Raw genomic sequence first — 21,445 nt, 5'->3', positions numbered from 1 at the left:
GGGTATTGGACCCATAAGGATCCAATGTGTGAGCTCGTACAGCAGATCCATACTCCAGGCTCCCATAAGGGAGACCAGTGACTGGCCAACTGTGCCATCAAGCCTACTCAATATTTCAATCAATCAATTAATCAATCAAACTTTATTTTTAAAGCACTTTTACAAAAAAAAATGCAATACAAAGTGCTTTACATTAAAAACAAATGCTTTATTTAAAAAAAGTAACCTTTTATCAGCTACTCATTGAAATATTTGGAAATTTACATTTTCAGCCATAGAAAAGAATATTATTATAATACTAGATGATATTACAAGACTTTAAAACTAAAATAACAAAAGTTATACAGTAAAAGGTCAGCACTAACAGTTTTTTAATCATTTTATGCTGAAACCAGTCTCAATAAAGTAGCTGGGATGTAACCCGAGCTTTGGTGATTGGTGTGGAGTGTGGTTCTGTGAATGTGTGTGAAAGTGTATACAAATATGGCCATTCACACAATCAAGGGTTAACCCATCAAGACCCACAGAGCAAAGCCCAACCAGTCACACAGAAATAAAATAAAATGAAATAAAATGAAATAAAATAAAATAAAATAAAATAAAATAAAATAAAATAAAATAAAATAGTTAAATATTAGAACCAGTAGCTCACGAGGACTGGAGTTGAACATTTCCAGACTATTACTCTTTCTTAATGAAACCCTTATTATGTAGACATCATTAAACCAAATAACAATTTAATTAACATAAAGATAATGTCTGTGCTCTGAGTTTGGCTGTACATACATAGTATGATACTCTTTTAATGTTTATGTAACAATGTCCCTAGCAGGAAGCACAGTTAGCGATTCTGCGTAGCTTTTAGTGTGAGTGTATGAATGTGGAAGTAACATGTGGGTTTAGCAAGTGTGCGAAACTTCAATGTAATTAGTCTTTTCTTAGAATTGGCTCTCATCCTTCTTCCTGCAGCCTGTTCAGCTGCAGGTTGCTTGGTTACCAGCCCCTTTTTGCAGGTGGCAGGACAGGAAACAGCTGGCAAGCTTTCTGACTCATGGGCCTTTTGCTGAGGGCACCATACCTCAGTTCTTAACCATTCAATCATTTTAATTCACCCTGACTTTATTTTCTTTTTTGTTGCAGGCATGTTTTTGATCAGATTGTTTGTAGCTGTATTCTACAGTTAGTTACAGACATTTGTGTAGATAAATGAAGTGCATAAATATATACTCAAAGAATTACTAAGGCTAAATTCCTGCTAACTGCAGCCATATTTATTCAGCTGCATACAAAGTAAGAGGCTCTTCACGTGCAGGACATACAGAGAACTGCTTTTCTTTCTGCAGAGACTGATTACAATGCATAGCTGCATGAAGGCTAATCGGTAGAGGCAGGAAACAGAAAACACTTAGCTTCAGGAAGCTTTTGGAGATTTTGGGGGAAACTCTTCATTCAAATGTAAAATTCATTGTGGGGACTGTAATTAGTATTTAGTTTTAGATTTTTTATAATTTAGATTGATCTTCTTATAAATATTGGTTTAGTTTTGTGGGTTTATAAGTTCTAAGTAGTTGGTATATTTATCCAATTGTAGCTCATAAAATTCCTTTTGTTGTTTAATTTTATGAAAATCTCAACTTTTTACTAACTTTTCTAAAATTTTCTAAAATAACTTTCTTTTTTTTTATCATTGGAAGTGCTGCAGGCTTGTTTTTTTAAAGCAATTTAAATTAATCGAGCTCACAGAGTTAATCTGAAATTTAAAAGTTAATTCATTTCCTATAGAGATTAATGGCAGTCTGAAAAACCAACAGTCCCACTATACAACACAATAATACATACATAGAAGTCTCAAAAAAACTAATGAAAAAATACTTTAAAAATTAAGAACATTTTAAATGTTTGAAAATCTATACCAAGTAACTTCATAGCGACAACACAAGTGTCCAGAGGAGGCAGCAGATTGCTTCACTGCAGCCTAATACTGTAACAACTGTGTATTAAAGTCATGACTGGCTTTAGAAAACAAAATTACCTAAACAAATGTGGCAAAAAAAATAATCAGATGTAATATTCTCTTAAGTCAAAGCTGTTAAATACGGGGAACAATTTAAAAAACAAACAAAAAAAATATTAGTGCAATGCTTGAGAGAAGGATGTTAACTGTTTTTCACGACTATGAAATGATGCTTCAACAATACAATCACAGTAGCTCTTTAAATAGGACAAGATCAGTCAGGAAAGAGTGTTACAGCAAGCTGTGGTGGTGTGTGCTGTGCAACATTTAAGCAATGCTGAGGTTGTGAGCTCAAGCCTCACCTGGAGCACAGATGTTTTACCTGAAGCCAGAGAGAATACTTTGCAATTTTTAAAAAATGCCCTTAAAGTTGAGCTTATTCTAATCAGAATTCAAAGTCTCAGTAAAAGACAGCAACATCATATCGTCTTATCTGCATCCATATTTTAAATTCGACATCATAAAACACTCAACATCTGTCGAACAAAGTGATTAAAAGGAAACAGCGAAGCATCTGTTGTATTTATCTGTTGTATGCTGGACAAATCATGGCCAAAAACATCTAAAAGGGTGCAGAAGTGTGATAATGTGACAAGTTTAAGTTCTGCTTACAGTTATTTATCATGTTAGCTGTGTGTCTTATAGGAGATATGACCAGGCTACAGCACTGAAACAGAAAACATGACGGTGCATTTTTTTTAAACAAACTCTTTTTAAAGAAACGACATAACTTCACTGTGTAAAGGGAAAGTCTGGCCTTTGTGTCAGTTGGATCAATAAAAATGAAACTAGAAATATATTTAAATGTTTTGACATTTTAAGTTCTTCTTTTAAGGTGACCATAATTGGAGAGATCAGCATATTTCTTCTTTTTCTTCCTGCTCATGCAAACCAAACACAAAAAACAAAAAAATAAACATTTGTGCTTGATCGATTGCTTCTTGGCAATAAATCTAACATCGTTGTTTGCTGTCCTTATTTTCCTTACAATGTGGAACCATTTAAAAGGAAAATAAACAGGTTTTCCATTGATAAGAAAATATTGTAAAAGAAATAATCCACCAAACCCAAATGTCTTAATTTTTGTGCTAAATGTATTAAATGTGTAGCATGAAACAACACCATCACTACCCTTGCATGTGTGCTACATGCAAGGATGGATAGGGTTCTCCCTAGGTCACCATGGTGGGTTGTTGCACGATAACCTCACTGACACACACACCTCCCATTCTCACACATCCTCATCTGATACTCTTCACCGTCTGGTACGCAGCAAGGATTAAGTTTCTTATGCAAGAAGGTCCTGAGGTGCAAAACACAGCTGGAAAAAGCAATAACAGCTAATTAAATGCACAACACAATATTTTAGAAAACATGAACACCAGCACCAAAAAGACAATAAAATACAAACAAAATGCTGTTTTCTCTTATCTGAAATGTGGTTGTTTTTAATCTAAAATAACCTTCATTGTCTGAAAATGGTTTTGTAATTTCAGCTGTATCGTGTGTTTCCTCTCATGTCATGTGTTTGTGGTTGTCTCTTCCTGCTTCAGCACGCCTAATTCCTCTGATATCACCATCTCAACATTTCACATTGGCGATGCTCAAAATGTAACGCATATTTTCCTTAAACTGGTTGGTCAGTTATGACATTCAGATGTCCACTAATCCTATTTGTTTGCTAATTAGATATTATCCTGTACCCTTTCAAAAGAAAAAGTGCATTAAAAGCAGAAACTATATGTGCACAACTGCACAGTCATTTGGGTAGACCACAGCAGAGCTCACAATGTAATCAGATGCCACACACCCTGTTATTCGCTTATGGAGCTACAGATAGCAGCAGCTAAGAGACTTTATCTTCACAAGACTATTTATTTTCATAAAGTAACCTACCTTTGCAGTTTAAAGCTACCAAGTTCAGTTATATGAGTAAATATTAAGGGGTTTTATTGGTCGACGGTGGTTAGTAAAACTTACATAAGTATTAAGAAATTCTGATTGTATTTGTTTACATTCCATGTACCCATGTAACTTGGGAGAGTTTCAGCTCCCAAAGCCCAATAATTCAAAGGTATTAAAGAGGATATTACCAGGTATAAACCAACACTAGTACCTTAAAGTCAGTGGCACTGATCATGGTAAATACCCAGAATGACGCAGATAAAGCAGCCGATAGCACGGCTCCATGAAGTCCCCACCCTGCCCTGGCTGCTGTCTGATAACACAGAGGAGGGGACCGACACAACAGCTGAGAACTGGAGCATTGCATGTTGTTTTTAATCTGACAGCAGGAATAATCACTTCTTCAGTTTAACTCATTTTGATCAGCTTTTTTGTTTGATAGTTTTTGTTTGTTTTTGTCAGTGATAAAATGGTTGATTAGGGCACATCTTAGTGGCCTGTAGAGACACCTTTGACTGGATACTCACCGACAGTTAATCTTGTGTTGTTAAATGAAATTGACTGCGATGTTGTCAAGGAGGGAGAAAGAGCTAATTAAAGAAATATGGGAAAGACTGACTCCTGTGGCTGAAAACATTGGCGCAGATGCACTTCTTAGGTAGGTTCTCATTGGGATACTTATGAACTTACTTTGAACAGAGAAAAGTGATGAACAAAGGGTAATAAATATTTTCGCATGAGCTTTTTTTTACTAACTTTTTAAATATGAAGATACTTAATAACCCTTTATTGATGGTCTCACCAGATTAATAGATGTCTTATACTCTTCAATAGTAACTTATCATTTAATTTGCCAATTTAATGGCTGCAAAACATTAGTAAATTATTTACAGACCCTTTTACAGAGATGAATCACTGTGTGTGGCTCAATGGAAAGCATGTAAATTAATTCTGATGCCGTTTACACATGTTTTCAAACTTAAAAGTGCCCAGGTTTTGGATGTAATGGACCATTGAAGCAAAATGGTCAAATATGTGGCTTCACACCAGTGATGATGCCAGCAGAATGAGTTTGTCCCATTTACTGTGTTGTCTCTGATATCCAAGCCATACATCGTACATGGATCACTGGGGCAGTTCTGTAAGATATCCTTATTCACTGAAAAATATCCCTTCTGTTCTCCACTCCTTCAGGATGTTTGCTTCTTATCCGGGCACCAAGACATACTTTTCCCATCTAGATATCAGCCCTGGCTCCTCCCATTTGTTCTCTCATGGGAAGAAGATTGTCCTGGCCATCGCAGAGGGAGCCAAAGACATCAGCCAACTCACAGTCACCCTGGCTCCACTGCAGACCCTGCATGCCTACCAGCTCCGGATAGACCCAACCAACTTCAAGGTGAAGTTAGAGGAAGCATCTCCAAGGGGTTTCCACAGTACAAAGGTTTATGCAGCAATTAGTTTAGCTAGATTTAGATTCAATATTGGATAACATTTGCACATATAACTCTAATTTCTTAAAAGAAATTACTGTTTTTTTTACAGAAAGTAATTTGTGTTTGGGTTGGAATACAGCAGGAACAAGTTTTTAACAGAAAACAAAGCTTGGCAGCACCAACCTTTTCATGTCTCCAGTGCAGCAAGTTCAGTGCTTGCAATAAGTCCTCCAACTGAACCTGCCATTCAAGTCCTTTATTCATATTCTTAAGTACATCTCATCAAGGAAACCTGTCTCATATAAACATTTCTCACATTAGAATAGATGTTAGCATCAACTTTACTGTTTTGTAAGTTAAAAAGTCCTGACAGGAGGGAGAGAAGGGCAGTTGGATGGTACAGCAAAATACTGAATTTTCAACTGCAGGCCTTTATAAGACCTGAGATCAATATCAGTACATATTACAGCATTTACTCACTTCCAGGTTGAGGTAGAATCAGAAAACAATCCTAGTTTGAGCTTTTTACAATGCCACCATCGCCTTCATGTTACCATTTTGTAGGTTGCCATGGTTACAGTGAAACTTTGTGACTTCCTGTTTGGCTTTAGGTAGCATATCCACTTGTTTACAAAAAAAAATAATAATAATCAAAACTACTTGCAAAGATTTAGAAAGTAATCTTGGTCAGTGTTAAAATACATTCATTTTAAAACTGACCGTGACCCTCATGGACACTATTTTTATCTTTTACAAGCAGTTGCTTTGGTAACCCCGATATTTTTCTGTAATGGAGTTGTGTGAAGTACTAAGGAGCATTTGGGGTCTTACTAGTAATCAGTGCTATAAGTTTGCAGAATCAGAAACAAATTTGGACAAAATAATACTGCACAGAAAGAGACTGTTTCAAGGTCAAATAGTGGTCCAATGGAAAGGTCTGTTGTGGATTTTCAAACTGCGTTAGATCTGCATCAGACAGCTGTTTACATTGCCACATTTTCCTGGTTGCAACATTGCATGACAGTTTATGCTGTGTTATGCAAACCTAGCTGTAGCTGTGTGATGCAGAGGTGACACATCATAAAACTTAACAATATAGTGTTAACTCAAAATTCACTAAATCTTTAACAGGCAAATTCACCGACTCTTCATAAAGCCTTAAAAACTGCTTCCACTGTTTTAAAAAAGAAACTTCAATATCCATTAAGTTAATGGTCCTTAGGCATGCTTTTGCTGTTCTAGGATAACAGGGACTATAACAACCTTCTTTTCAAACCTAAAAATGGAAATTAAATTTGAACAGTTAAAACCTTATATTTAATTTTAAAAATTGCAATGGCAGCATCAAATATTTAAGCTGTAATGTATTTTATTTAAGATTTTTATATAAATAATAATAATTTAAAAATGAAACAAAAAAAAAAGTCAATACTATTTACTTCATTTGGAAAAACATATGACTGGATATGAAAAGAGAATCCCAAAGAGGCACATGGGGAGTGCATACACCACACAAAACTGCAAAAGAGTTCAGTTTGACCTCCACAGTTTTTTTAATTTGCTTTGTTTTGTTTTTTTTAACCTTTATTTAACCAGGCAAAACATGTTAAGAGCAAATTCTTATTTACAACTGTAGAATGGCAAAAGGCAAGGCCTTTTAATTTTTCATCCAGTAGATGAGGATCTGCAGAAATGCATCAAGGCTCAAAGCCAAATTAGACAGCTGTGATTTTAAGACCCTTGGTGCATCATAATGAACAAACTTAATTCTTTGGAGGAAACACAGGGAGTTTAAATGCAGGTTTAAACCTAACTACTGCAAAGAAAAATAAAATGACTAAACAAGACGTAAAGCTGCCACATCCATGTATGACCTAAACTTTGAAATTAAAAATAGTAAAGCTTAAAATTAGTTTTTTGAAAAATGTCCATTTCCAGCTCTTTTTGTCATTTATAAGAACTGCATTCTCTTGGTCAAAAAAGAAATTAAAAATAAAAATAAATTAATATCTCATTGTCTAACATCTCAGTTGTGTCATTTCACAAACTAAAGGCTGATAATGAGACTGAAGTTTATATTTATCTATATTTAATTGAAATATAATTGCATGACGGGCTGCACGGTGTTGTGGTGGTTAGCACCGCAGCCTCACAGCAAAAAGGTCGCTGGTTCGAGCCTCAGCTGGGGGGGTTCAAACCTGGGGAGTGGTGGCCTTTCTGTGTGGAGTTTTCATGTTCTCCTTGTGTATGCGTGGGTCCAGGTACTCCGGCTTCCTCCCACCGTCCAAAGACATGCATGTTAGGTAAATTGGCAACTCTAAATTTTCCCTTGGAGTGTGTGTTTGTCTCATTCTGTGTTGGTCCTGTGATGGACTGGGGACCTGTCCAGGGTGTACCCTGCTTCTCACCTGTTAAATGCTGGGATAGGCTCCAGCTTAACCCTTAATGGACTAAGCAATACAGAGAATGAATGAATAACTGCATGATTTAAAGCAAACTGAAGCATGACTAGTGTTGCATGCCTCATACGCTGAATCTTCTTCGTTTCCTTACCAGTAACATGTGTTTTCTCTCCCTGCAGCTGCTGTCACACTGTATGCTTGTTGCCTTGGCATGTTATCTGGGCGAAGACTTCACACCAGTTGCACATGCAGCAATGGACAAGTACCTGTCAGCGTTTGCAGCTGTGCTCTCTGAGAAATACAGATGAGACTCAAACACATTGTTTTTAAATGTAATAACCATTTATAATGGTATGTAGAATTGAATATTTATGTATGTGTAATTGTTGTTATAGTGTCATGTGTTGTTGTAATAAAAGTCCACAATTAATGTGTCCTTTTTATGCCTAAATATTATTTTGCTGTATACAATTTTATAAGTATTTATCTCAAGTGCAAATTGTGCACAGGCAACCCTTTTGAACGCAGGAGTTATAACACCATCTTGCAGATGTATGAAGCCAAAACAGTCAAATTATTTACTACCACCGTATAAGGAGATGTGCATGGGTCAGAAAATTGGAATATAATTTTTAAACTCTCACTGCTCTTTGGGAGGTTTAAAAAAGAGTTAGTGTACAAGTTTCTAAGTTATCCACCCGGATCCATGAATAGAAACTTTGCACGCAAAGTAAGAAATCAATCTACAGCATGTGCTTCTAAGACACCATATACATGAATTTAAAGAATTTTTAAAAATTATATATGATTGATTGCAAGAGGACAAACTTTGTAAATTTGTAAGTGAATTTAGCATACAGCAGTGGTTCCCGACCTGGGGTCCAGGAGCCCCAAAGAGCACAGGGGGTCCCTGAGACTTTGAACATTAAGAGCCATTGTGATTAATATCCACAAATTATCCATATTTAAAGAAGAAATAAAAAAGGTAAAGCTCTATGGTAATTTAAATAACTTAAATTAACTTTGGCTTTATCAAAGGACAGGACTACATTATTTATGGTAAGAATCTCATTATTGAAAGCATAAAACCAAGTATAGTTGAAGCAGGGTGTGGGGCAGTTGGTCCATGGCTTTGTGGTGTATGGATGAAGGGGGTCCCTAAGAAAAATAAGCTGGGAACCATTTGCATACTGGGCAGAATCAATGTATTTTAATTTTTAAAAAAGGAAACAGCGCCCCCATGTGGCATGTTAAGATACTATTATTTTGACTTCTTTCAAACACCCAGAGAGATTATCTCATATACAGGACCATTCCTCATTAGTATATAGAATGCCACAATCTGCATACAACTCAGCCTTCGTGGGGCTAATGGGGCCATTTTTATTTGTAGTAACAGTACATGGAGAAATAAAAACAGACTTTATGGCCATTGCAATATTTTGAAATGAACAAAGAGAGGTCTTATCATTCTGGGGAGCTGAGAGGATTTTAAAAATTTACCTGAACAAACTACAGAGTTGTATTTATTGCCATTGTTGATGTTCATGCAATTTAAATCCAGCTTGTAACTTCTGAAAATATTGAGGTCTTGGCCAGTGTACAGGTGACCAAGTACTGTGACACCACTTTGAGCTCATTTCCTCAGGAGCAGTTACCTTAAAAGAGTAAAAATTAAATAAATAATGATGGGAAGTCATGACAATAAGTCACTGTCGTGAATAAACATCCTGCTATTCAGCTTGAGACCGTATGATGTTCCACATCCGTCCAGTAGGTGGCAGCAATGTACCAGAAGAACATAACAAATGCAGTATATTTAACTATGCTTGTTTTAAAGTTTCAGTATCATCATTCATTCATTTTCTGTGCCGCTTAATTCAATTTAAGGTCGCAGGGAAGCAGGAGCCTATCCCAGCTATTAGCAGGCGAGAGGCAGGGTACACCCGGGACATGAGCTTTTTATAATTACCTTCTGCATGTAATAGCTCAGCTAATGTAGACTTGATCCCTTCATTTCACAGAGCAGCAATGGAAAAACTCACTGTGCTATATGTTTTCCTCTTCACGGTATCTTGTCAAGAGAACTGGGATTTTTCATGAGAACATGTCCTACATGTTACATTTCATGAAGTGAAAATAAACCAACAAAGAGATTTATTCAACATATTTGATCTAACTTGTGTTTTATGAGGTACTGCATGCTTGTCAGACATGCTGATGTGGACTACTTCAAATTTATTGAACCCAGAACCAAAAGAAAACAAATGTTATTTATTCATTTATTTGTTTGTTTGTTTGTTTGTTTGTTTGTTTGATAAATGATGCTGTTTTATTACAAAATTTTGATCAAATATTGTAGATTATCATTACACACAGTAAGTGGTTGCATGTCACTGCTGTCGGGCAAAAACCTCCTATGTCCAAAATTTGTGATTTTTGTTTTCCTTCATAAATCAGTATTATTGGTCACCCTCTGTGTCTGTCTGTTGTTTTACAAATATTTAACCAAAGATATATGATTAAAACACAATACAAAATTTGACATTATGTCCAGTTATTACAAAACCATACAGTTTTTTTCATTTTTTGAAAAATGACAGTTTTGGGGATAGGACGTTTGCGCCCGACAGCAGCGATGTATTACATTTCTATATTTCTAACATAAAAAGGTGGGTTGTTTGCTGAATCACAATTTCAAGATTATAACAAAGTTTGGAAAAACAGATAAAAAAAAATCTAAAAGTTGATGCTTATTTAATGCAGTGTACCAAAAATACAGTTTTTGTTGATACAAGTCAGGATGGATCCATGTTTTCATGTTGTTTCCACCTAATTCTGATCCTACCATCTGAATGTTGTACCTAAAAATCCCAGAAGTTTCTGAAACACTCAGAATAATAAGAATAATATATAAAGCATAATCATTTGATTAAACCTGACATAACGTTTTGTTCAGAATTGTTGGACCACTGGAAAGCTGTTGCACACAGATGAGTTTGTCACATGTTCCAGCAGTAATAGGAAAGTGAACAGTTAAGTGTAAAAGAAAGACCACTTTTTTTCCAGTTTTAAAGTTTCAAAGACTGGAAGAAGCTTGTGTAATTATTCCACATCACACTTGCACTAATCTTATAAATTAAATTAATTATAAATTAATATATCATTCTGTTTTTATTGGTATCTAATAGCTTTATTAAAATAACTTGAGTCATCTATATCTTTTTGCCGAGGGTCCACATTTATAGCAGCTGAATATTTGTGTCAACATTTTTACTACGGTGTCTCTGAAAGGACAACTATGTGTGTGAAGTGGGAAGGTGCTGAGCTGTAAAACTGCAGTACTGGCTTTGTTTGATAGGTACTAGAGCACCGTTTGAGATAAGTAATGCCTTAAAAAGGCACACAGAAGAAGTCAGTACACATGTACACAACTTTGAAGTAGTTACCTGTAGAGCAGTCTTCGCTGTACCTGAGATCAACGGATAAACTCACAGATGAAATCATGGTTAGTATCCAATCACAACTCTGCTTGGGATATGAAGTCATTTATATGACCATCTTTACCACTAGATGTCGGTGATTCTTACACACTGTACCTTTAATGGATAAATTGTGATTAATACATTATGTTCAAACGTCTAATATCCTATTTAAAGGGCAGTTGCTAAATTACAAGTTGCCTTCCTTAATTTCACCTAGAAGTATCACAACCACTATTGTATCCTAATACCAAATGTGTAGTCACATCCAGGAAGTTATAAAATCCAACCCTTCAAGCACTTGAACAAAAGAAGCCTCTGTAAATTGGGAAGTTTTTTTTTTTTTATCTTAATTACATTTTTATTACCTTTGAATATTTTGTGGCAGTTTAACATGTTTGTGTTACATATCTAGCTAATGTATGCTTTTCCTGAAGTGGATGCAAAACCCATTAGGCCCCTTATTAATAGAACCATTTCCCAGTTTGAGTTCAGAAAACGAAACACCCCCTCTACCTTTAAGATCAGGCATAAAGTTGTATTTCACCAGCTTAATGACTTTTTAAATGAAAGAGGAAATCTTGATAAATTCAGTCAGGCTTCTTACCAGCACTGAAACAGCTCTAGTTAAAGTGTTAAATGACATAAGGTTGAATATTGATTCTGGTCAAGTATCTGTCCTGGTTCTCCTGGATCTAAGCCCTACATTTGATACTGTAGATCACAGTGTTGCACAGGCTGGTAAACTGGGAAGACTTTCTGGAACGATCTTTAACTGGTTCAGGTCCTAATTAGAAAGCCAGAGTTATTTTGTTACGGTCGGGAGCTATGAATCTGAGTGAGTGGCCATGGCTTGTAGAGTCCCCCAGGAGTCAGTCCTTGGACCTCTTCTGTTCAACTTGTATATGCTCCCTCTGGGTCAAATATTACAGAACTTTAGCATTAATTATCAAAGTTATGCAGATGATACACAACTTTATCTGTCTCTGTCACCAGACGACGGCAGCCCAGTAGACTTATTGTGTCAGTGTCTTGAGCCAATAAACACCTGGATGAGGGAGAATTTTTAACAATTAAATGAAGACAAAACTGAGATTATTCTGTTTGGTAGCAAAGAGAAGAGGATCAGCAGACTCAGGCTCTTATAATCACTGACCAAGTTCGTAACTTTGGAGTTTTGATAGACTCAGACCTGACTTTCAGCAGCCACATCAAAGCTTCATTAAGAAGCTTTTTACCAGCTTAGAAACATCAACAGAATTAAAAGTTTAGTCTCCCAGAAAGACCAAGAGAAAATCATCCATGCATTCATCTCCAGTAGGCTGGATTACTGTAATGGTCTTTTAACAAGACTTTCTAAAAAGATTATTAAACATCATCCAAAACGCTGCTGCCAGAGTTTTATCCAGGACTAAGAGATCTGAACACATCACACCATTTTTAACATCTTTACACTGGTTTCTAGTCAGTCACAGAATAGATTAACAAAAACTACTGATTATTTAAAATCAGTAGGTTAAATTGAAATTAAAGTTTCATAAGACATCTTGTTGTATTTAACAAACTACAGCAGATTCTCTGCTGTGTTACTCTAACTTGTTTGTCTGTGATGATGATTATGAAAATTTAGCCTCTTGTAGTATCTGGGGTGGCCTGATGGGGTTTTCTGATGGGTGTGATTAAACATGTAAATCAGCTGTGTTTCCTCATAGTGGTTGGAAATTCACACTTCTGTTTTTTTTTTTTTTTTTTTTTCGATTCTTTTTCTTTTCTTTTTTTTTATTATACATATTCTCAGTTTTTTTGTGACACCAACTCAACATTTTCAGTGAAATGTTGATAATCTTGTAATGCATAGCTTTAGATGTTTTTACAGGACATAATGTGCATTATGTGTCTAAGCTCCAGTGACATTTTTGTGAGTGGATCAATTTACCATGCATTAGTCTCTAAAATGTTTAATTTTTGCTTTTTTGGCCTTTTTCTCCATCACTAAGCTCTTTTTCCATTGTGGCACTTTGGCATGCAGAAAACAAAAAGAAACTATAAAGACAACATATTTTTTTTTTGCTTTAGTGGGTCTTTATTCCTTTAGAAGAGACACATAAGACATGTGAAGACACCCTAGAGCTCCTCTTCAGGTGCAGAGGCTTCTGGGTTTTAGTGGTACTGCCTTCCCAGTGCGGACACCACCACAGCCAAGAACTTCTGGAAGGTAGCCTGAACCTCTGGGGTGAAGCCAGAGCCCAGTTTGGCAGCAATGACGATGGTCAGGCAGTCAGACAACAGCTGTAGAAAAATAACAAAAGAAAACATTATTCTAAATATTTAATATTATTTGATTGTTGGTGTTAAATTAGCGTGATGATTTTTTTTAATACCTTAAAGTTGTCGGGGTCGACGTGGAGCTTCTCGGAGTGCAGCACGCTCAGCTCGGCGTAGGTGGCCTTGATGTCGTCCATGTTCTTGACGGCGCGGTCCAGACCGTGCAGCACCTTGACTCCGTGGGCTGCGATGTTCGGGTTGGTCTTTATGGCCTCGGCGTTGTAGAGGTTACCAAAGCTGCCGAAGTACCTCTGAGTCCAGGGGTAAACGATCAGACACCTGGGAGAGGATCAAAAGTTTGAGCTGACAGCAAAATAGCAGAGAGGATGATGGAGAAGTTAACAGGAAGCTACCTGCTAAGAGCCTTGGGGCCGACATCTTCGTAGTCCAGGCCGGAGAAGATGCTGGTGATGATGCTGCGCTCTTGATCAGTCCACTCAACCATGGTTCTTGGTTAGTTTTTTCTTTTGTTCAGGCTTGAAAGAAAAAAGGCTGAATAGCGCTTCATATCGACCCCGGTCTATTTAAATGTCTCAAAGCCCCCCCACGCCCTGAAGGAGAAAGCGGTTGATAGGCTGGAGATGATGCACTTGAGATAAACAGCTGACTTCTCCAGAAGTTTCTGGATCACCTATTTTAACATAGGCCTAATTTTAATAGTCGTGCATGTTCGCTGCAATATTTAAATGAATTAATTTGGCCCATTTGTTGGGGGTCATCATTTGGGGGTGATTTTTTTTTTTTTTTTTTTTTTTAATTAAATTGGTCCTTAGCATCACCTCATTTAGCTGCGGTTCACTGAATCCTGTTGACATTGGACATTTGAACTTGTTGCCCCTTTAAGTTACTGGAAAACACTCGGGACAAAAACAGAATTCCTGACAGTTTAACCCATCTTCTTAAACTTGGTCACTTTGTCTGAATGTTTTGGTGAAGAACAACTTGCCAAATATGAAGACTTCGCCCTGTGTTATTTAGAGAAGTCCTAATAAATTCCTGATAGTTAAAATATCAAATTCCGTCCTAATGAACGATGTTAAATATTTACAATTATGTGACTATTGTTTGGATGTAAACTGGAAAAATCCCGAACAAGTGTAATGATTAATTTAGGCCACATTTACTTCGGGTTTACTTAAAAATAAACATAAAAAAGAGAGAAAAGTATATATATATATATAAATATATATATATATATATATATATATATATATTATAAGTATATATAGTCTATATTTAAACCAAATAAACAGTGATATTGCTATATAAAAATAGCTTAATAGAGGCTTATAACTTTATTTTGAAATGTCAGTCAATACATTCACTTTAGCATTTTTGCCAAGCAGCTTGAGAGTGTTTCTTGCAGTATGTTATCTCCTAAACCACACGGGTGTTATCAGCAGCAGTGCCCCCTCCACCCTGGCCCCCTGACTCGCTTATTCACAGACGTTTTGATTAAGAAAATGCATGAGTTCAGCGATAAAGGCGCTCAGCGCTATTTTCTCCTCTTGATAGGAATTAAATTTATGATGTGAGCCAAGAAAAAGCCCAATTAAAAAAATGCAATCACTGATAAATCTTAAAAAGATTTCTGAGCTTTTTTTTCTTTCTTTCTTACTTTAATTGCAGAGACTATTTCCAGTGGAGAGTGTTGCTGCACTTTTGCACCTTTTTAGCGTTTAGTTAGACTTGAGCTCTGATGATTGCTTTTATTTTTTAGATTTAGATTTTATGTATTTTACTTTGTGTATTTTATGTTGTTGGATATTTTATCGACTTACTTTCTTGTCACTTTGTGACGAATGTTAGTGAACGGTGCTCTATCAACTACTGCCAGTTTATAGTTTTTTAAAAATGTATATACTTTGTTCTGACTGCCAATCATATTTTTTTCTACATCACTGGTTTTTTATTTTCAAAATTGTATTTTGTTTTTAATTTTTTTTATACGAAATTTAAAATTATAATTTTGTTGCACTTGTTGCAATGACAATAAAGTTCTATTCTTAATTGGATTTAAAGAAATAGTTACTTTGGCATATGTCAAAACTTTTTAATTTAACTAGATCGTTTGCTTATTTAAATATTTGTTTGTGGAGGACAAAACATCTATGCCTCAATGCCATTAAATTTCAAGATACATGTTAGAGAAAAGTGACCTTTAGTTTAAAAAAAAAAAAGTTTTGTTTTCTCTTTTCTTTTTTTCATGTATTTATTTTTCATTTATATCCGGAAAGGAATGATTTCCTCCAACTTCAGATCCATATTTAGAGAACTTTATTTATCCCAGAACAATTAGCTTCACAGTGCCAGCTGCATATGAATAACAACAACAAAACAAAACAATCAGCAGCAACATGCTGACTTTAAGTCAGTGATGAGAGATTGGTGCTGATGGACACCTGTGCAGGACATGTACAGGTCACCACAAAAGGGCCAAATAATCACAAAAGTAGAATGAGTAGAATAAGTCACAGAGTCAATAAATAGATAATAAAATAAGCATTTTGTTCTACTTAGAATATCCACTGCCAGCAGCATTTATAGCAGACTTGGTGTCCTGGTGAAGGCCACAAAGAAAGACAACATGTCTCAGAATTAAACTGTAGAGTTTTACTTTAATTTTTTTCATAGAGAGTGTGCAGTTAAGTCAGCGTACCCACTGCAACCCTATCATTTCTGTGACCTGCTGTGTGACCTGAAGTCTCCCGTGACCTTAAGTAGAGCCAAAGCTTCAGCCTCAACCCACCCAGACCCCAAAATGTGATCTCGTGCGTACATAATACGTAAACGATCATATTTTTGCCAACTGCCACCCCTGATGTGGCTAGCTGATAGTGCACATTGCACTGGCATCTGGCCACTAAAGTTTCTATCAGGGGAGTTTGAAGGATCCATCTGTGTCAATTGGCTCCAGCTGGCACCCGCTAACATGGGTGTAACTGGGGGCCGACTGAATTTAAAAACATCTCCAGAGTGACCAGAAATCACCATTTGATTCAGGTGAGAAAAGCAAGCAGACATGAGTTTGACAGAGAAGGACAAGGCTGTTGTCAAGGCCTTTTGGGCCAAGATCTCCAAGTCAGCTGATGTTATTGGGGCGGATGCTCTGGGCAGGTGAGCATTATCTTTATGTCTTTTAAAATGTCAGAGGTAGCTTTATGAGATGAGTTGTTCCTGTATGGACTTGTTTGGCTGATGTCAGGCAACATGACATCAATGTCTGCACAATTTGGAGAGACTGGTTACTCTTTCCTCCCTCAGGGCCTTTGCCTTTAGTTAACCTTTATTTTCTAAGCTGCTTGTGTGGACATCAAACTAAAACCCTTGTAACTTAGGAACTTTTTTTCTTCTTCTTCTTTGGTATTGGAACAGTGAAGTACTTTGTGTTATGCAAACAAAGTTGTCATCATTTGACAGTTATTACCACAAAAGTTTTGTTTAGCATGGCCATACTAACTTCTGCAGTGTTCAGGTTTTTCAGTATTACTGAAAAAATGAGGAAAACCAAAACTATCACTGTTCTAGGGGAGGATTTAACTCACCACCTCAGAATCCCTCTGCTCAGTACTATCTTAAAGTACCACGCGTTGACCGATTGACCAATGGAGTACAGAATTAGACGGCCCAACATATTTAAAATAATTTTAATCAATCCGTCTACAAGTGCAGGACTGGAAAATCTCCAATTTTCCTAGTCACTACTTAATACCCTCTCCATTTCCACAGATTGCTCAGTGTTTACCCACAAACCAAAACCTACTTCTCCCACTGGCCAGATGTGAGACCCGGCTCTGGCCCCGTAAAGAAACACGGCAAGAAAATCATGGGTGGAGTGGCTCAGGCTGTGGGCGTGATTGATGACCTGACCAACGGCCTGCTGGAGCTCAGTGAGCGGCATGCCTTCCAGATGAGGGTGGACCCGGCCAACTTCAAGGTAAGTTCAGAATATCAGCTCCACTTTAGTATTTGCGTGCATATAGGGGACTTGTTGAGTAGCATCGGAGCTTAATTATTATGATTACCATAAATGAGGTTTCTTCTGTCTGCAGATCCTGGCCCATTGCCTTCAGGTGGTGATTGCCATCATGTTCCCCGGGGACTTCACCCCAGAGGTTCACGTCGCCTTTGATAAATTCCTGAGCGCCTTGGCCCTGGCTCTCTCTGAGAGATACCGCTGAGCTGCCCCGCAGTTGGGTGAAGGCAGTCTCAACTAACTGATCACGTTGTGCATGGAGAAATTCACGCAATAATAAAGCTGCATGCCACCCAAAATTTGTCTTTTTATTTTTATGTCTAATCATTTATTTATTGTCTTGGGTGAATCTTTACAGGATGAGGACATGAATTACAGAGGTTGACATAAAAATAGAAGATCAGTCATTATATGAGCCTAAAGTATGTAGGCTATAAATGTTTACAAGTTCCTATAACCACCTCTGTGACAATAAACCCATAATAAACATTATGATTTCATTACGACTCGTAACTTATTATCTCCGAGAATGAGCCTGAAACAGGAGAGAGCCCCATGAGACAGATGATGATAGTCATGTCTTTTAATTTATTTAAGACATGGAGATTTGAATATATTCTCTCACCTGAGCAAAGCAGCGGCCACCAGACCTCCTCCAATTGGTCCGACCCAATAAACCCAGTGGTAGAGCCAGTAGTTGGTCATCACAGCTGGACCGAATGCCCTTGCAGGATTCAAACACGTTCCCGAAACGTCCCCCCTGCATCCATAAACATTTTAAACTAATACATTATTATTATTATTATTAGTAGTAGTAGTAGTAGTAGTAGTAGTAGTTTATTTTCAGATCCAAATATCATTACATTACTTTTATCTTATATAAAACTTTAGTTTTTAAAAAACAAAGAAAAGAAAAACAGATAAAAGAAGTGAAACTTATTTTCCCACTATATAAATGGTAAATGGTAAATGGTCCGTATTTATATAGCGCTTTTCTGTACCAGGACTGTACTGTACTGTACTATATAAATGTAAAGAGCCCATTCTAGGTTTTGTTTTGAAGGACTAGTAGAAAAGATTCATATGATTTAATTTGAGTAATAACACAATTTTTCACATAGCTACTGTCCATTACGACAGTTTCTTGTCATGTTCCCTGAAAACACTCCGTTTTGGTTCCTATCTCTTTAAGCTTTAAGGCTTCCCCCCTTTTCTAAAAAGCCTAATCTACTCTTACTTGGTCACAACAACTACCATGCCCAATATGTAGTGTTTTCTATGGAAGACATGCGTGTGTTTACAAAAAAAAAAAAAAAAAAAGCAAAAGCAAAAATCTCTGAAGAGTATTTTGCACACCACAGAAAGTTAGAATTCACTTTGTGTTTAAAGTCTCACTTCGTATTCATATTTAAAAGCGATGGGCTATGTTGTACTGAATTTAGGGTCTTTTGCTTTATTATGCTAGCATAACTTGCAGAAAGTCAGGAGGAGGTAAACCTTTCAAATGGCAGTTAAGCAAGTCCATCATAAACCTACCACTGAGTATTATCACATGTGAATCTAAATGTAGTAGAAAATCAAATCAGTAAGCAGCTAATCTCAGGCAGAAAATAGCTATACTTGCTTTTAATTACGCATAAGTGATTATCACATCAAAGTGTCCTTTGTTATTGTGGAGTTTTTAACCAAATTAGCCTCATCTGAACATTTCCAATACAATTTCAGTGATAAACTGATAGCTGTCAGAAAAACTGTCCTGTCAGATACCACTCTTCAGCCCTCCAACTCTTAACCAAATTTGGTCACTTCTGGTTCCAAAAAAGTCAGAGATGACAATAGTTTAATGTCAAACTCAAAGGTTTAAAAACAGCAGTAAACTAACCAATACACCTGCATCAGACTCACCACGGACACACCCCCCCAGCCAGTCATCACCCCAGTCACTCAGAGTTCTGATTAATCACACCTGCAATCAATCTACCACCCGGCTTCATAAACCCCAGCTTCACTCAGTCCTGGTCGGACCTCGTTTCAGCAACACTGGACCTTCCTGCTCCCCCTTTCCCGGTCCCGACTCTCATGGATCCATCGTACCCAGCGCATGCCTTTTCCCAGCTCTATGTATTCTGATTATCTGTGCCAAGAGTGAGATATTAAAGATCTGTTTACCTTCAGTTCTGTTTCCAAGAGGTCCTTCATAACAACCAATGGCTAACAACAAAATTAGCTCACCATATACAGTAGAACCTTGAGCTTTGTAACTTTACATACCTTTTACATACACTAAAAAGCCACATATCACACAAAGCAGAAGATAGAACTTGATTTAAACCGACACCTATATAATCACCCTTACTCATAGACATGTCCTTACCTATCCCTGAGTGTATTCTGTATTTCTTGCTGAGTGTGATAATTAAAAGTGCACTCATATGTCACACTGGGTGTAAATGTTTAACACTATAAACAGCGGACGTATGGTCAGCTGTGTTGTAATCGTCCTTTTTTCTCACCCTGCTAAGACGTTGATGATGACAGTACAGCCCACCAGAAATGGGGCAAGCGGAGTTTTCGTCCTACCATTGACCGCCACCAGCAGCACCACCATGGTGACCAGGCAGGTCATGGCCACCTCCCCAAAGATGGCCTTGAACAACTGGCTGTCTGATTTCAGGATATCAAATGCTGCTCCTGTGGCGTTGCTGTAGCGTTCTGCAGGGGTCATCAGCTGTGAAATGTGAATGTTTTTAACCTCTTGAGAAATTTATGGTGGTAATGTATTGCCAATAAATTAGCATTAAGGGTTATTTTCAGCTAACCTTGGCCATTCCAGCTCCAAGCACCCCTCCAATCAGTTGGCTGACAAGGTAGGGGGCAACCATCATCAGCTCCATGCCTCCACACAAGTAGATGGCAATAGTGAAGGGAGGGTTGAAATGGGACCCACTTAAATGACAGAAAAGAAGCAGCAAAGGCGAGAGGAATTGTACATTTTCCTTCAAAACATGCACAATATAAAAAAACTAAAGAAAGAAAACCTAGTTACCTGATGTTATCCATTACAGCCACCAACACAGCCACGGCCAGACCATGAACCAGGGCCGGCTGCAGCCGTCCAGCTGCTGGCACGTTCTCAATGACAGACACGCAGCCAATGAAAACAAAGAACATGGTCCCAACTAGCTCAGCGAGGCAGGGCTGGTACAATCTCTCATATTTGTGGCGAGGTTTGGATTCTGGTGGTTTCTTCCCCTTCTCCATGAGAGTAGAATCTACGTCGCCCATTTCCATTTTCTCTGCACCCACAGTTGCCTTGTTTTTATCTTAAACTCTCATTATCCCACCTCAAGCACGTACACTCGAAGCAGTCTGCTGACTGTGTCAAGGCAATATTTATAATCTTCATCTTGCTGGCACTCTGGACTTATTGCTCATAAAACACATTTGGTGAAGATATTGGACAAACTCCGCCCAATGTCTTAATCCTAAGGTATTTGCTGTTGGACCAGTCTTTAAAGAGACTTGCAAAGGGATGATAAGGTTCAAAGGACATAAAGTGTTAAATTTTACCAGATTTACCATCAGATACACACACCACAGGTTAAACTGTTATTTCTCACAATAATCTCCCTCCCTGGTTTATATGTCACCTTCCCTGGTTTATATGTTCTACAGGAAAGCCTAAGACAAACCTGGAGGACAGACTTTACAACAATCACAGGGGTCAGTGAACTTTTCAAATTACTTCAGTCAACATTAGATTATAGATTATACAGAGTACTTCTCCATGTTAAACTGAATATTTACCAAGGTTTGCATGTAAGCATAATTTTAAGATGCACTTATACATTTCCATTTAATGATTAAGCTTATGAGATTCATTAAACAGCTTTATTGCCTTTACA

The 21,445-nt window shown here is 37.2% G+C and overlaps 4 protein-coding genes across 4 annotated transcripts; 2 read left to right on the top strand and 2 right to left on the bottom strand.

Annotated features, from left to right (window-relative positions):
* Positions 1–4,252: 4,252 nt before the first annotated feature.
* On the top strand, positions 4,253–8,187 carry zgc:163057 (uncharacterized protein LOC563335 homolog). Its single transcript, XM_041974980.1, has 3 exons — positions 4,253–4,577; positions 5,114–5,318; positions 7,937–8,187. Exons 1-3 carry the CDS (start codon positions 4,471–4,473, stop codon positions 8,063–8,065), a joined length of 441 nt encoding a protein of 146 aa, XP_041830914.1. The 5' UTR covers positions 4,253–4,470; the 3' UTR covers positions 8,066–8,187.
* A 5,111-nt stretch (positions 8,188–13,298) lies between these two features.
* On the bottom strand, positions 13,299–14,130 carry LOC121632467 (hemoglobin subunit beta-1). Its single transcript, XM_041974010.1, has 3 exons — positions 13,918–14,130; positions 13,621–13,843; positions 13,299–13,528 (listed from the first exon to the last, which is right to left on the bottom strand). Exons 1-3 carry the CDS (start codon positions 14,007–14,009, stop codon positions 13,400–13,402), a joined length of 444 nt encoding a protein of 147 aa, XP_041829944.1. The 5' UTR covers positions 14,010–14,130; the 3' UTR covers positions 13,299–13,399.
* Positions 14,131–16,498: 2,368 nt separating this feature from the next.
* Positions 16,499–17,833, top strand: hbae5 (hemoglobin, alpha embryonic 5). The gene is made up of 3 exons (XM_041974956.1): positions 16,499–16,681; positions 17,294–17,501; positions 17,617–17,833. The coding sequence occupies exons 1-3, from the start codon at positions 16,587–16,589 to the stop codon at positions 17,743–17,745; spliced, it is 432 nt and encodes a 143-aa protein (XP_041830890.1). The 5' UTR covers positions 16,499–16,586; the 3' UTR covers positions 17,746–17,833.
* Positions 17,834–17,970: 137 nt separating this feature from the next.
* Positions 17,971–20,900, bottom strand: LOC121633079 (aquaporin-8-like). The gene is made up of 5 exons (XM_041974955.1): positions 20,587–20,900; positions 20,360–20,486; positions 20,054–20,268; positions 18,166–18,300; positions 17,971–18,075 (listed from the first exon to the last, which is right to left on the bottom strand). The coding sequence occupies exons 1-5, from the start codon at positions 20,829–20,831 to the stop codon at positions 18,030–18,032; spliced, it is 768 nt and encodes a 255-aa protein (XP_041830889.1). The 5' UTR covers positions 20,832–20,900; the 3' UTR covers positions 17,971–18,029.
* Between the last annotated feature and the right edge of the window lie 545 nt (positions 20,901–21,445).

The sequence above is a fragment of the Melanotaenia boesemani genome, chromosome 21, assembly GCF_017639745.1.
Source record: "Melanotaenia boesemani isolate fMelBoe1 chromosome 21, fMelBoe1.pri, whole genome shotgun sequence".
Lineage (NCBI taxonomy): Eukaryota > Metazoa > Chordata > Actinopteri > Atheriniformes > Melanotaeniidae > Melanotaenia > Melanotaenia boesemani.
The sequence above is the reverse complement of the archived record's forward strand: the minus strand, read 5'-3'. Positions and strand labels throughout refer to the sequence as shown.

Bases quoted from the DNA above. Each gene is read 5' to 3' on its own strand.
- zgc:163057 (XM_041974980.1), top strand. From the start codon at position 4,471: ATGAAATTGACTGCGATGTTGTCAAGGAGGGAGAAAGAGCTAATTAAA. The intron at 4,578-5,113 runs GTAGGTTCTCAT...CCACTCCTTCAG, and splicing joins GGCGCAGATGCACTTCTTAG to GATGTTTGCTTCTTATCCGG. The intron at 5,319-7,936 runs GTGAAGTTAGAG...CTCTCCCTGCAG, and splicing joins TAGACCCAACCAACTTCAAG to CTGCTGTCACACTGTATGCT.
- LOC121632467 (XM_041974010.1), bottom strand. From the start codon at position 14,009: ATGGTTGAGTGGACTGATCAAGAGCGCAGCATCATCACCAGCATCTTC. The intron at 13,844-13,917 runs GTAGCTTCCTGT...ATCCTCTCCCAG, and splicing joins GGCCCCAAGGCTCTTAGCAG to GTGTCTGATCGTTTACCCCT. The intron at 13,529-13,620 runs GTATTAAAAAAA...ATTTTTCTACAG, and splicing joins TCGACCCCGACAACTTTAAG to CTGTTGTCTGACTGCCTGAC.
- hbae5 (XM_041974956.1), top strand. From the start codon at position 16,587: ATGAGTTTGACAGAGAAGGACAAGGCTGTTGTCAAGGCCTTTTGGGCC. The intron at 16,682-17,293 runs GTGAGCATTATC...CCATTTCCACAG, and splicing joins GGGGCGGATGCTCTGGGCAG to ATTGCTCAGTGTTTACCCAC. The intron at 17,502-17,616 runs GTAAGTTCAGAA...TTCTGTCTGCAG, and splicing joins TGGACCCGGCCAACTTCAAG to ATCCTGGCCCATTGCCTTCA.
- LOC121633079 (XM_041974955.1), bottom strand. From the start codon at position 20,831: ATGGAAATGGGCGACGTAGATTCTACTCTCATGGAGAAGGGGAAGAAA. The intron at 18,301-20,053 runs GTGAGAAAAAAG...TTATGGATGCAG, and splicing joins ATCATCAACGTCTTAGCAGG to GGGGGACGTTTCGGGAACGT. The intron at 18,076-18,165 runs GTGAGAGAATAT...CTCCTGTTTCAG, and splicing joins GTGGCCGCTGCTTTGCTCAG to GCTCATTCTCGGAGATAATA.